At 40.1% G+C, this 12,457-nt stretch overlaps 1 protein-coding gene and 1 non-coding gene across 2 annotated transcripts; one reads left to right on the top strand and one right to left on the bottom strand.

The window, feature by feature from the left end:
• Positions 1 to 47: 47 nt before the first annotated feature.
• Positions 48 to 122, bottom strand: trnan-guu (transfer RNA asparagine (anticodon GUU)). Its single transcript has one exon. It is a non-coding gene; the product is annotated as a tRNA-Asn (tRNA).
• Positions 123 to 5,591: 5,469 nt separating this feature from the next.
• nr2e3 (nuclear receptor subfamily 2, group E, member 3) lies at positions 5,592 to 10,000 on the top strand. Its single transcript, XM_076146982.1, has 8 exons — positions 5,592 to 5,689; positions 6,464 to 6,607; positions 7,065 to 7,168; positions 7,541 to 7,837; positions 8,223 to 8,401; positions 8,845 to 9,085; positions 9,485 to 9,590; positions 9,868 to 10,000. Exons 1-8 carry the CDS (start codon positions 5,592 to 5,594, stop codon positions 9,998 to 10,000), a joined length of 1,302 nt encoding a protein of 433 aa, XP_076003097.1.
• Positions 10,001 to 12,457: the final 2,457 nt, after the last annotated feature.

The raw sequence follows: 12,457 nt of genomic DNA, 5'->3' as shown, positions 1-12,457 counted from the left end.
CCAAGTCAAGCCCCCTAGGTCCCCAAGCCAAGGCCCATAATTTCATGCGTCCCTGGGTGGGCTTGAACCACCAACCTTTCGGTTAACAGCCGAACGCGCTAACCAGATTGCGCCACAGAGACCTGGTTTGTGCAGTGGGGAGAGAGAGAGAGATGGCTGTTGTTGTTGACCTAACCATGAGACTAAACAGTTGTTTTCTGATTTATTCTGTAATTTTCTAAAATAAACAACTTTTCTAAATGTCTCTGTTGACAGTTTGATGTGTGTGCTGATGCGTTTCTGCTGTCCAATGAGCTGATTGATGTGGAAGATGAAGATCTGCTGCCAGACACACCACCTGACACACAGGTAAGAGGCTCAGCTGCCACAGTCAGAGCCCAAAGACAGCCTTATCACAGTTATATAACACCCACCCACACACACACACGCTCTGATGCAGGACTGATGTGAGGACGCAGCCACACTGCCATCGTCAGCACTGACCAGATCAGATTTAATGCCCCCCCCCCCAACACATACACTCATCCTTGAGTTACCTTCATGATCCGAGTAACACTGTGTGTGTGTGTGTGTGTGTGTGTGTGTGTGTGTGTGTGTGTGTGTGTGTGTGTGTGTGTGTGTGTGTGTGTGTGTTTTCTTTTATCCTCTCTCATATGTGAGGTCTGCTTAGGACAGGTGGGTGTTGAGATGATGATATAATCCGGTGTGCTGTATGTAACACGTGGGGTCCATTGATGCCACATTAATATTAATCGAGCTATTAGTAAATGAGTTCATAAAACAACTGCAGAAGCAGCAACAACAAAAGGTGAAATGACAAATTGAAAATTCAACAACTAAAAACTAAAATCAAAATTTCAATATGATTGCTTATTTAGTTATTTAGTTAATCAATTAGTTTTCCACAATTCCCTGCAAGGCCCATCATTTCAAATAACCCACCCACTGCCCTCGTGAAATGTATGACATGTATGACAAGTGTGGTGGTAAGATCCCACTCAAATTATTAGTTGATTAGATTTAGATTTTTATGGATCTGTAATTTCCACCTTTCTATTTTCTGGGAGTCATTTATCCGAATGGAGGCTGTTGCTCTGCCAGATGGAGAGTGTGGATGGAAGTTTGTTTGTCATTACAGGTGTATTCCAATCCCATATGCAAACATTTGAGTCATTACATAACAAGGCCTCCTCCTCTAATCATTCTTTGAGTCCTAATATTAGACCTGTCCACGTTAATCACTTTGTCTTGCTGTAATCTATGGCCTGCTCATGTAAGCAAGTCCTCACCTAAAACTCATCCTGATCTAACACGGCGTACTGCAGCTTATGTTAACAACTGCGCATCAACAATCTCCTGCACCTTCCACACGTGGACAGCAGATCTGATCACGCTCAGACCTCCACATCACATGTTCTCACATACCTCCAGGTGCTTTCAGGGAAAAATGGTTAGAATAAATAAATGCAGTAAAATTATCAAGGGTTTTTGGCTACATGGCATGAAAACAGCAGCTTGCAGAGAGGAGATGGTTACTAAGGCAGTCAACCAGCAAGATGCAAACTGAATCCATCCACCTCTGTAAGAGCTTTGGCATTGAAATCTTTGGCAATTTTTCATGTAATGCTGTGAAAGATGAGTAACAGGTTTGTCAGAACTGCTTCCACGAAAAGTGTTGCTTTTCGTGGAAGCAGTTCCACGAAATATATCTCCCTATCTCAACGTCTCCATCAGAGTCTGTGGACTATGGATTAATTAAAAATATAAAAAATGATTTAATTGTGTTATCAGTTGATATTGAGAGTTAAAAAAAAGAGTTTTATAACTCCCTCTATCAATAGAGATGATTTTAATTCTGCTTATAAGATATTAAAAGGACCATTATCTCATGTAAGCACATCTTGTCTGAATAATACATGAATAGACCAATCAAACATCCCGTCATGGTTTCACATCATATTTGTTTAAAACCTTTTTTACCACAGCTTTTTCCACACCTAAGGTTTGATACCTTATTTGATATTAGTATGTAGAATATGAAACATTTATTCAATCTCACTACAAAGCATGTATATACTGTATATTGGTTATTAAATGTTCTCTAAAGCTTATATTGAAGTTATCCAGTCCAGAGTGAAACATCACACACAACACATTTTGGCACTAAATTCTATTCAGACGTGGTCTAAAGAGGATGAACCATTTTGATTTAAGCCTCCTGCACCTCAGGCTGAACTTAAGAACTCCATGATTATGGCCGTATAGTTTTAAGCTCGAACTACTGAACCCCACCTGAACCCTAAACATAAACCATTCCCCAAAAATGTACTGTGAACTATGAACTTTTCGAGGTACAAGAGTACAAGGTACAAGAGTAAAAACAGAATCTATGCTTTCAATTTGAAATGTTCCTTTTGTTGCTTTCTGTGTGTATCTAGACACTAAAATCCAAACCAATGGCTCTGAAAGCCTAAAGAACTGGTTGTAGACTACTGACCTCAAATGACTAATTAACTAGAAAATCCTACAAAGGTCAACAGTGTGGTGACCAAGGATGAAGAGAGTAGCCACCATATGGCTAAAGATGCCCACAAGCAGTGTGTCTTCACTGCTCTTTTAATCTTTTGAGCTAATTGTGTTTCTACCCCCCATCTTTGGGTGTCCGGCAGACAAAATGTGGTCAAACTCTAATCTGCTTATCTCCTTCACGCTTTGTCTTCCAATTATGGTCCGGTCTTGTTTTTATGGAGTTCAAATCGCTGATCATGCTGTCCACATTCATTTAAACACCAAAGCAAATGTTGTACTTACAGTTTAGCAGGTGAACGGTGATTAGATGATTTTGGTATGATGGAAAATATACAGGTGAACAAGAAACGACCAATCATTTCCTGTAAATAAACGCTTTTGGGCACAATGAGAGTTCAATAGAAAGGAAGTACTGTCCAAACGGGAAAACAATGAACACTGAAGATGCCAACACACACACACACACACACACACACACACACGCACACACACACACACACACACACACACACACACACACACACACACACACACACACACACACACACACACACACACACACACACACACACGTGAAACGTGTCTACGCCAAGTGGATGAAAACACAGAAACATGGCAGCTTGCATCCTTTTCAGATGAAAATGACGCACTTGTACAACTCAAATGTGTGAAGTAAGTCTGGCAAAGTTGAAGCACTAGTTTGAACTGAGACTCTTAACCCATCTTAGCTTTGATTCTGGAGACAGAGGGAACCATTGTTCTCCTGTCTGGCAGATGATTTAAGGTTCTCAAGCTCCTTGTTAATCTCCTTGAACACTAATTCTTAACAAACCACATAAATGTACACATCAGCACCTTGTACCTTGTACCCTCTTCTATTGTATACGTATTACCTATATGCATGTTAAATGAAAACTAAGCACTGATTTCTTTCTTGTTGGCCAGAAAGTTCCCTGCATTTAGTCAAACAGACGCCTCTTCATTAAAACCATGACATTTTACATCATTAATTAGAACATATACAAGTGTGGAAAAAAACTGTACAGATGGATCCATATGCTGCAGTGTTTCCATTTCTCTTTCATACACACATTTACACCATACTTAGCTCATCCCTTCAAGGTAGAGGATATCAGTTTCACACACACATACAAACACACAGATATACTGGATATACCAAGGATTCAATATACACATCACACATGAAAGGTCAAAGGTTATGGGAAACCGATTACAACGCCTTCCCTCATTATTTTAGTGTTGAACAAGAATGTAATGAACTATAATATAAAGTATATATTTGTTCTGTTTTGTGTGGTTCTGCTATTCAACAGTGTGTCCTGTGATTGGTCATAATGAAGTTTTTAAAAAGTAAAAAACTCAAATACTCAATTAAGACATAGAGAACACACCCACGACACAGGAAGGGCTGCCATCATACATGTCAGTCACACACACACACACACACACACACACACACACACACAACCAATAATATTCACAGAACCCAGTTCAAACAGATATCCATATTAGTGATGCAACACACACTCATCACAAGTCAAAGGGACCTATTGTCAAAAAAGTTGATTGAGGGAGACAAGTGGAGAATATTGCTTGTGTGTGTGTTTGTGTGTGTGTGTGTGTGTGTGAGTGTTCACAGGTCTCTGCGAGGTTGAATGGCTGCCTATGTAAATAGCACATGTCCTGTATGGTGATTGTAGCTGCTTAAATAATGCATGCGAGACCCTCATGAATGAACCAAATTAGTACCAGCTAAAACATCTGCCACTCCAAAATTCTATTATTCCCTTGGTGACCTCTTCTACTGGCAGCCAGGGGGAGGCGGGTGATCTCTAGTTTGTCAGAATGAGTGAAATGGGAGTTAATAGGTAGATCCTCAGCAAACACTGAGCGTCATTATGGATGGGAGGCAATCACACAGATCAAATATACTGTACAGGGGGGAAACAGAGCAGGAATTCAGGCGGGGAAGAGAGGGGAAATACAAATTGAAGGAGCTGGTCAATATAATAACCTGCACCTCATGTAATCATTCCTTTAAATGCAGATACCGAAGAGGAGTGTTGACTGACGGCCGCTCTCAGAGGGGGCCGAGACGCAGACAGAGCTGATGGGAAGAGGTCTAAAGTTACAACTCTTCTTTGTTGATCTGTTGTTGTCCAGTATAACAAGAAAGCAAAATATTCTGCAATCTACTGAGGATTAGGTCAGTGCTGCATGGAGAAGAACTCAGATCCCTTCGCTCAGTTGAATCCCTTACTAGAAAGGAGCACACATTTTGGCTTCTTAAAATATTAACATTTCAGCCAAACTGTCAAACAAATGCACGAGGGCTCAAATAGTTGCGCAATTATCTGTGTTATTTTTTGTCTTTTTCCCCACATCCTACCTCTCATTTCTTGAAAATTCCTGATACAAGTTTGTTTGTTTTGGACAGAAATTAAATGATCTGAATGCACCTGCCAATAGTTTGACTTGTCTGATGAAAACCAGAAGACTTTCAAGTCTCAATAAAAGACAAAACTCTGATTTTCACAGTGAAGATTTGAGTCCAAGCAGACATTTTGGCAACGTGACTGATTGATCCAGTAAATGAACAGTAAAGATTAAGAGGATGACAAATAGGCGTGCTGCTTACACAGCGCTTGGGGGGTTAATCCCCCTCCCTCCCCTCACCCCTTTACCCTCTGGCTCCCTTTTGAAGAGCTGCCACCGAGGAGCACCCACAGACACCAACAGACCCCCGGCTGGAGCAGAGGGAGGACCAAACATTTGTTAAGGTGCAACAGGTGTCAGCTTGGTGCCTGATGGCAAAGCAGCAGCAGTGCCTCAGCATCTCCACACCACAGTAGAGGTTTCACTTCTACATCGCTTCACTTCACCAGGCTGCTGAGGACATCAAAAAGGAACTTGGACTTTCTCTTTGTTGAAGCTGGACTTTATATCGTGAAATATCAAACTCCAGAGAAGAGGACAAAGACTTAAAACAAAAAGTTTCGAATCATAATCCACTGCACGGGACATTTTGAATCAATAAAATGATGGAGGATCACCTGGCCAAGATCCCCATGCTGCCGTCCTCCTCCCCCACCAAGTCCTCAGGGAGCATCGGCGCTGATGACAGCAGAGGAGGTAAGAGGCCAAGAAGGAAAGAAAGGAAGAACAACTATTACTATCACTATATCTGAAGTATAAAAATCAGGGACTGAAATGATTTCATTGAATTTCTCCAGTGACAGAAAACTAGTTTGACAATGATTAATCATAGTTAATCAGGCCTTTATCCAGTGGCGGCTGGATCGGATGAATTATTTAAATAGAATAATATTCAGCCTCTTTTGCTGAACTCATGGGTTCATTTTCGCAAACCCAATCCAAAGGTTCCATTGAGTCCAGATATGTTAGGGAAAATTTTCAGGTAATGTAATATCGCACAAGGAGTTTTGTGGAAAACTATTTCTACAAATAAAATTTCGAAATCATGAAGAAACAATAAAGGATAAGACAAAAACTAAGAATTATCTAAATCCAGAAACAAAGGCCTAAAAGTAACTTTCTGTGTTATTGTTCTCAATACTACCTGCATTTATCTATTATTATTTTTCCAGTCATTTTAAAAGTGAATGTAATGTAAAAGTTGTAAATCTGCCTATAGCCGTTGATTGTTGTAGTTTCATATTCGCCACAAAATTAGATTTTTCAGCTCTAAATATTTATTCTGTCACCCAGCAAAGCCACACACCGACTGTGTGTGTGTGTGTGTGTGTGTGTGTGTGTGTGTGTGTGTGTGTGTGTGTGTGTGTGTGTGTGTGTGTGTGCAGTGCAGATGGCATGCCCATGTATGAAACAATAGCAGACTGAATGGCACTAACCGACCTGCCTTGTGTCAACATGTCTGACTTGCAGCCAAGAGTCCCATTCCAGGAAAAGCTCTGAGCCCAACGCTGGTCTGCAGAGTCTGCGGGGACACCAGCAGCGGGAAACATTACGGCATCTACGCCTGTAACGGCTGCAGCGGCTTCTTCAAACGAAGTGTGAGGAGGAGGCTCATATACAGGCAAGATGCTCATATGAAGGCTTTAGTTTCTTATGTTGTTTTGCCATTTAAAGCTCTTTCCACACAATCTGAGCTCCTCATCTATAATCCAACCACATCAGAAAAATAGGAAAGGACAGTTTTTATATAATATTTATGTCCATTTCTTTGAAAGATGTATATCGATCTCAATCAGGCATCCCATAATAGACTTTCAACAGGAGCAGTTTGCTTTGTGTACTGCTGCTTCTGCAAAAAGTCTTTGTTCAATTCTGTTTGCTAAGTTTTGGGGCTCAATGTTAAATGATGTTTGATTAATGTTTTGGTAAGGGTTTCACTTCTCTAGTTGGGTCAACATAGGTCACAATGTTCATAATTACATTAATTCTAGTTTAGGCAATGGTATAGTTGAAACTAACAGAATGTGTGGCAGTTTTGAGGTGATTGTCCCTTTGAAACCATGACTTTGGGTTAACAGGTGCCAAGCTGGCACAGGCATGTGTCCAGTGGACAAAGCTCATCGTAACCAGTGCCAGGCGTGTCGGCTGAAGAAGTGTCTGCAGGCTGGCATGAATAAAGATGGTGAGTGTGTAAAATTATACTCCAAAAAATATTACGGTTGTCTAAAATATACTGACATAATATTTTTGGTGACAGTAATTTAAATATGGGAACCGTATCAGACTGAAATGACAAACTACACATATGAACAGTGGTGAAAGAGGAATTCAAATCCTTTATTCAAGTAAAAATATCAGTACTATAGTGGTATAGATGCCAAAGAAAGAAAACAGAACAAAATGAAAAGTAGGAAAGAATGAAGAGTAGAAAGAATAAGAGTGAGAAAAAAGATGGAATCAAAGAAGTGAAAGATGTTTCAATTACATGACTTGACGTCATTCTACCTTCATCTCCTGGTCTTCGTCTTCTTCTCCTTCTTCTTCCCGGCTGCAGCAGTGCAGAACGAGCGGCAGCCCCGCAGCACAGCTCAGGTCCGTCTGGACTCCATCGATGTAGATCCAGAGAAGGAACACCTGGCCACCACACGGGAGCCCACCTGCTCCTCCTCCTCCTCTTCCACCTCCTCCTCGTCTTCCTGCAGCTCTGTCATCACATGGCCCCACATCACCTCATCCATGTCCATCACCTCCTCTGTCGCCTCCCAGCGCTGCGTCAGCCCCCAGAACAACCACAGATTCATGGCCAGCCTCATGACGGCCGAGACCTGCGCCAAGCTGGAGCCAGAGGACGGTGAGGAAGGTTTGAAGATAATCTCTGATGACCTTTTAAAATATATTAGAATACATTTTAAATATCATCATCACCATTTATCATTATCATTATTATCATTATTATCATTATTATCATTATTATTATTATTGTTATTATTATCAAAACATGCCCACATATATTGACAAATGCCAGTCAGACGATTTTTAGAGCTTGAAATGTATGTATCTAACTTTTTATGGTAAAAAATGGTTTAAAAAAATGTAAATGATTGGTTGACTTGAAATAAAAAATATTAATAATAAAAATAATCTGATTGATATGACCTAGAATGTAGACTAAAAATATAAATTGTCTACCCCCTCCTGTACACCCTGATTCAGACCTTCCATCTTTTCTCTTTCAGTTGATGAGAACATTGACGTGACCAGTGACGAGCCCGAGCGAGCGTCCTCAGAGTACCACATGGCTTTGTATCCATCCAGTTCTGAAAATGTATATGAGACGTCAGCGCGGCTGCTCTTCATGTCGGTGAAGTGGGCCAAAAACCTGCCGGTGTTCTCCAACCTGCCCTTCAGAGACCAGGTCAGACCACCACACATCCCTGTTACTTTGTCGCGTTCACGTGTTGTTTTATGAAATGTCACTTGTCTAATTAGTATTTTTTAATGCATAATTTTCAAAGCAAGTTCACCTCATGAAGTTGAGACCCAAACCGAGTGGTACCCTCCTTTTTCTTGGATCTGAAGGGATTTTGCCTTTGTATCTAAATCAGACTCAGGCATATTTGTGTTTGCACTTTCTAAGTAAATAATAAACCTAACTTGCTTATATCTTAACAGCAACAGGAATTTTCTACTGAAAGCAGCATGATTATGATTAAAAATAATAAAGATTCTTGCATTCAAGCACATATGAGCATGGAAACCAGGGCTAAACTGAACTGAAGACCTGCCTGATCATGTTAATGGACACTGATCTGGGGACATTTCAGTGAGACTTTCTGCTTACTGATCCTCTCCCACCAGGTGATCCTACTGGAGGAGGCTTGGAGTGAGCTCTTCCTGCTCTGTGCCATCCAGTGGTCTCTGCCTCTGGACAGCTGCCCCCTGTTGTCACTGCCTGACCTCTGCCCTGGAATGCAGGGGAAAACCAGCTACACCAGCCTGGACCTGCGTCTCCTGCAAGAGGTCTTCAGCCGCTTCAAATCCCTGGCTGTTGACCCCACCGAGTTTGCCTGCCTCAAGGCTGTGGTGCTCTTCAAGCCAGGTGAGACACGCTTAACTTGCACACACTGAAAATTACGACACATAATTAGAGGCTCATTTAGTATAACCTGAAAACAACAATCATCATCAGTCTGCAACAAGATATCTGTCTGTGAAATGTACCATAGATAATGAAAATCCTCAGAGGATGAACCACAGTGCTTTTTGTGATTCCATAAGCTTTCTTCTGTATATTAGAAATGCCCAAATTTGAGAATTGATTGAGAAGTTTGAGATAAAGATTGAAATAATAATACTAATAAGAATAATTAGTCTGACAAGTTATTTTCAGATCCCACTGACATTAGCATGAGCATTGTAGCCTTTGGGGAAACAGAGGCTACATGAAAGATGTATTGGTATTTGATTGTATTTTTGTTGCACGTCTTCTCATCCACAGAGACTCGTGGTCTGAAAGATCCAGAACAAGTGGAGAACCTGCAGGATCAGTCCCAGGTGATGCTGGGACAGCACATCCGTTCACACTATCCCAGTCAACCCGGCAGGTAACAGCCCCAGTTGAAAACATCACTGCCTCAATTCTCCTGGAACATGTACTGTATATGGGGACGTAAACAAGCTGTTTATGGAAAGTTTTAACTGCTTTTATACATCGTTTTACATTTAGTAACCAAAATTAAACAAGCAGAACATGTAAGAGCTCTAACTTAAGTTACACAGATTCATCTTAAATATTATTTTTAATCTGTGGTAAATTAACAGATTTATTTTAGATCTTTTCTTGTTGCATAGGAACTGATTTTGTTTGTTTGTCTGTGTTAGATTTGGAAAGCTGCTCCTCCTCCTTCCATCTCTGCGTTTTGTGAATTCGGAGCGGATAGAGCTGCTGTTCTTCCACAGGACCATCGGAAACACTCCCATGGAGAAACTGCTGTGCGACATGTTCAAAAACTAAGATGGTTCACCCAGACACCTGTGCAGTTAGCGTTCATCTGCTAGTTTGGATGGATTAAGGAGATATTTGCTTTATATTCTGACATATCAGAGATTCTGCGTGCTGTTATGTTTACATGCCACTAATATTTGTTTATTCGTTGTGCAATTCAGTTCATATGAAGCTTGATCATGCATGACTATAATTTGTGTCTGAGATGACATTTACTTACAGTATTTCATTATATTTTGTAAAAGGGGTAATGCAGTTGTTTATTTGTTTGGTGATAGATAGCAAACATTCCTGCTGTCATAAATATGAGTGTTGTATACATGTTGTCATGACTTGATTTAAAGTGAAACTGGCTTTAAACCTGCTTTGATTCTGATTTTCAAACAAAAATATAACAAGTCATCTTTAGGTTTGGTCTTCAATAATGAGACTCATCCAAAGGGCCATCATGACCGGAAACAGGGATAGAGCAGAGAGAGAAGAGTGGGAGAGAATGAGAGAACAAGAGAGAATGAGAGAGGAGAGAGAGAGCGAGAGCAAGAGCAAGAGCAAGAGCAAGAGCAAGAGCAAGAGCAAGAGCAAGAGCAAGAGCAAGAGCAAGAGCAAGAGAAATGGACAGAACAAGAGCAAGAGAGAACGAGAAAACAAGAGACCTAACAACGTAACGAGAGACAAGTGAGAGAGAACAAGAGATATAATGAGACACAGAGAAAGATTTAGTGCAGTGAATAAGGAAAAAAAGAAAGATAATGAGAGAGAACAAGAAAACGAAAGAGCATCAACGACAACAACAGAGATAATGAGATATAAAGGGAGAAAACAAGACCGATAATGAGACAAAGAGAGAAAGAACCCGGACAGAACCCAAGGGTTCGATTCCCCGCCTGTCGGATGGACAGTTAGAGCAGACAGAGATACAGCAATGGCCGGCACTGTCACATTACTGGTCAAATTTTCAAAAGATTAGTTAGAAGTAATATTGCAGTAATATTAACCGTAAAACAGTCACAACAGGGTAAGTTCATTGCAACTAAATCGTGAATTTCAGTGGCTCACCCTCTCTGTCTGTATTTTCTCACATTCTTTAAACTTTTTAAATTGTTATTCTATGCAAAAAAGTCTTAGATTTTCACTGCAAATATGATTTTATTAACAAAATGTTTTTTCCTGTTGAAGTAAGATGTGATAACAAAATACACACGGGGCTTTTTATCAAGCACATTTCCACAGACTTGTAAGGAGGGAGTTCTGATTAATATTTCATATAATTAAACGTCTCCTTCCCCTGGAGGAGGCTGTGCAGAGATGCCTGTAGGTTCCTATAGAAGCATGACCTGATGATTTCATTTCCATGTGATCATCAGATATTCCAGATGGTGTCAATGAGTTCAGGAACTCCACAGGCAGTTACACATCCTCTGCTATTAATTAATGCTGATTGGAAAATAGATCATGCAACCGAAAGTTGCGCCCCCCCCCCTCCCCTCAATCCAGACAGACGTGACTCTGACCACAAGTTTGCAGAAGTGATGTTTTACATCATTTTCCTAAAAATAGTGCCTGTAGTTTGGAGTAGTAGCCACCAGAGGGCAATGTACACCTAATTAAGTTTAGGGATAATATTAGGCTTAGGGGTTGGAGTCTGCGGTTGGTTATAGTGGAAAGATGTGTTACCAGGAAACCCTGTGTAATGTGTTGGGATCCTTGCCATATAAATTTTACACTGATCTAATCACTTAGAAAGAAAGTTGCAATTTTGAGCGTCTTAAATGGCTTAAAATTTACAATAACGTAAGAATATGTCATGATATATAAATAACAAGGAGTAATAATACAATTTATAATGGGAACAGACCTGTTATTCAAGATATGTAATATCATATATTTTTTAAGTTAATGTCAATGTATTATATGGAACAGATTTTTGTCATAATGCATTTTTCCCTTCTGTCACCAGATTACACAATAGAGAAATAGAGAAATGCATCCCTAGCAATTTGCTGAAGTGTCCTTACTGTCAATGAGCTGCAGGAAATGCTGCCTTCACTTCACCATCCTCACCAATGTTAGCTACCAACAGCTAAAATCTTGATGATAACATGACCTTTTGACAAGAATCTCATCCATGTAATTGTGTTTGTGACATTAACAATCATTATTTATAACCATCAGCATCATGATCAGCGAATGAGAGCAACAAACCACAGAGCAGTATTAAATGTCAAATGCTTCGATAACCAAACATACAACATACAACATCATCATTACATAGAATATGCCTGCATTCATCTCACAGCCTTGTTCTTTTCAAAATGTGCATTCAGACGACTTCACACACAGAAGTAGTTAAAACTGCAAAAACTACATTTATGTCTACTAATCTCTGTTTTCTCTGTGTGATAAATGAAACAAAACAAAAATATATTTGACTGAAATGATGTGTTGACTTACAGTGAGGAGAAACAT

This window comes from Genypterus blacodes, unplaced genomic scaffold (assembly GCF_046128005.1).
Source record: "Genypterus blacodes isolate CSIRO-AG114 ecotype Tasmania unplaced genomic scaffold, CSIRO-AGI_Gbla_v1 ptg000036l_1, whole genome shotgun sequence".
NCBI lineage: Eukaryota > Metazoa > Chordata > Actinopteri > Ophidiiformes > Ophidiidae > Genypterus > Genypterus blacodes.
Note: the sequence above shows the minus strand (reverse complement) of the source record. Positions and strands in the feature narration are given on the sequence as shown.

Excerpts from the sequence above, each read along its gene's own strand:
- nr2e3 (XM_076146982.1), top strand. The coding sequence starts at position 5,592 with ATGGAGGATCACCTGGCCAAGATCCCCATGCTGCCGTCCTCCTCCCCC. Across the intron at positions 5,690-6,463 it reads GACAGCAGAGGAGGTAAGAG|TCCCATTCCAGGAAAAGCTC; the intron begins GCCAAGAAGGAA and ends TGCAGCCAAGAG. Across the intron at positions 6,608-7,064 it reads AGGAGGAGGCTCATATACAG|GTGCCAAGCTGGCACAGGCA; the intron begins GCAAGATGCTCA and ends TTGGGTTAACAG.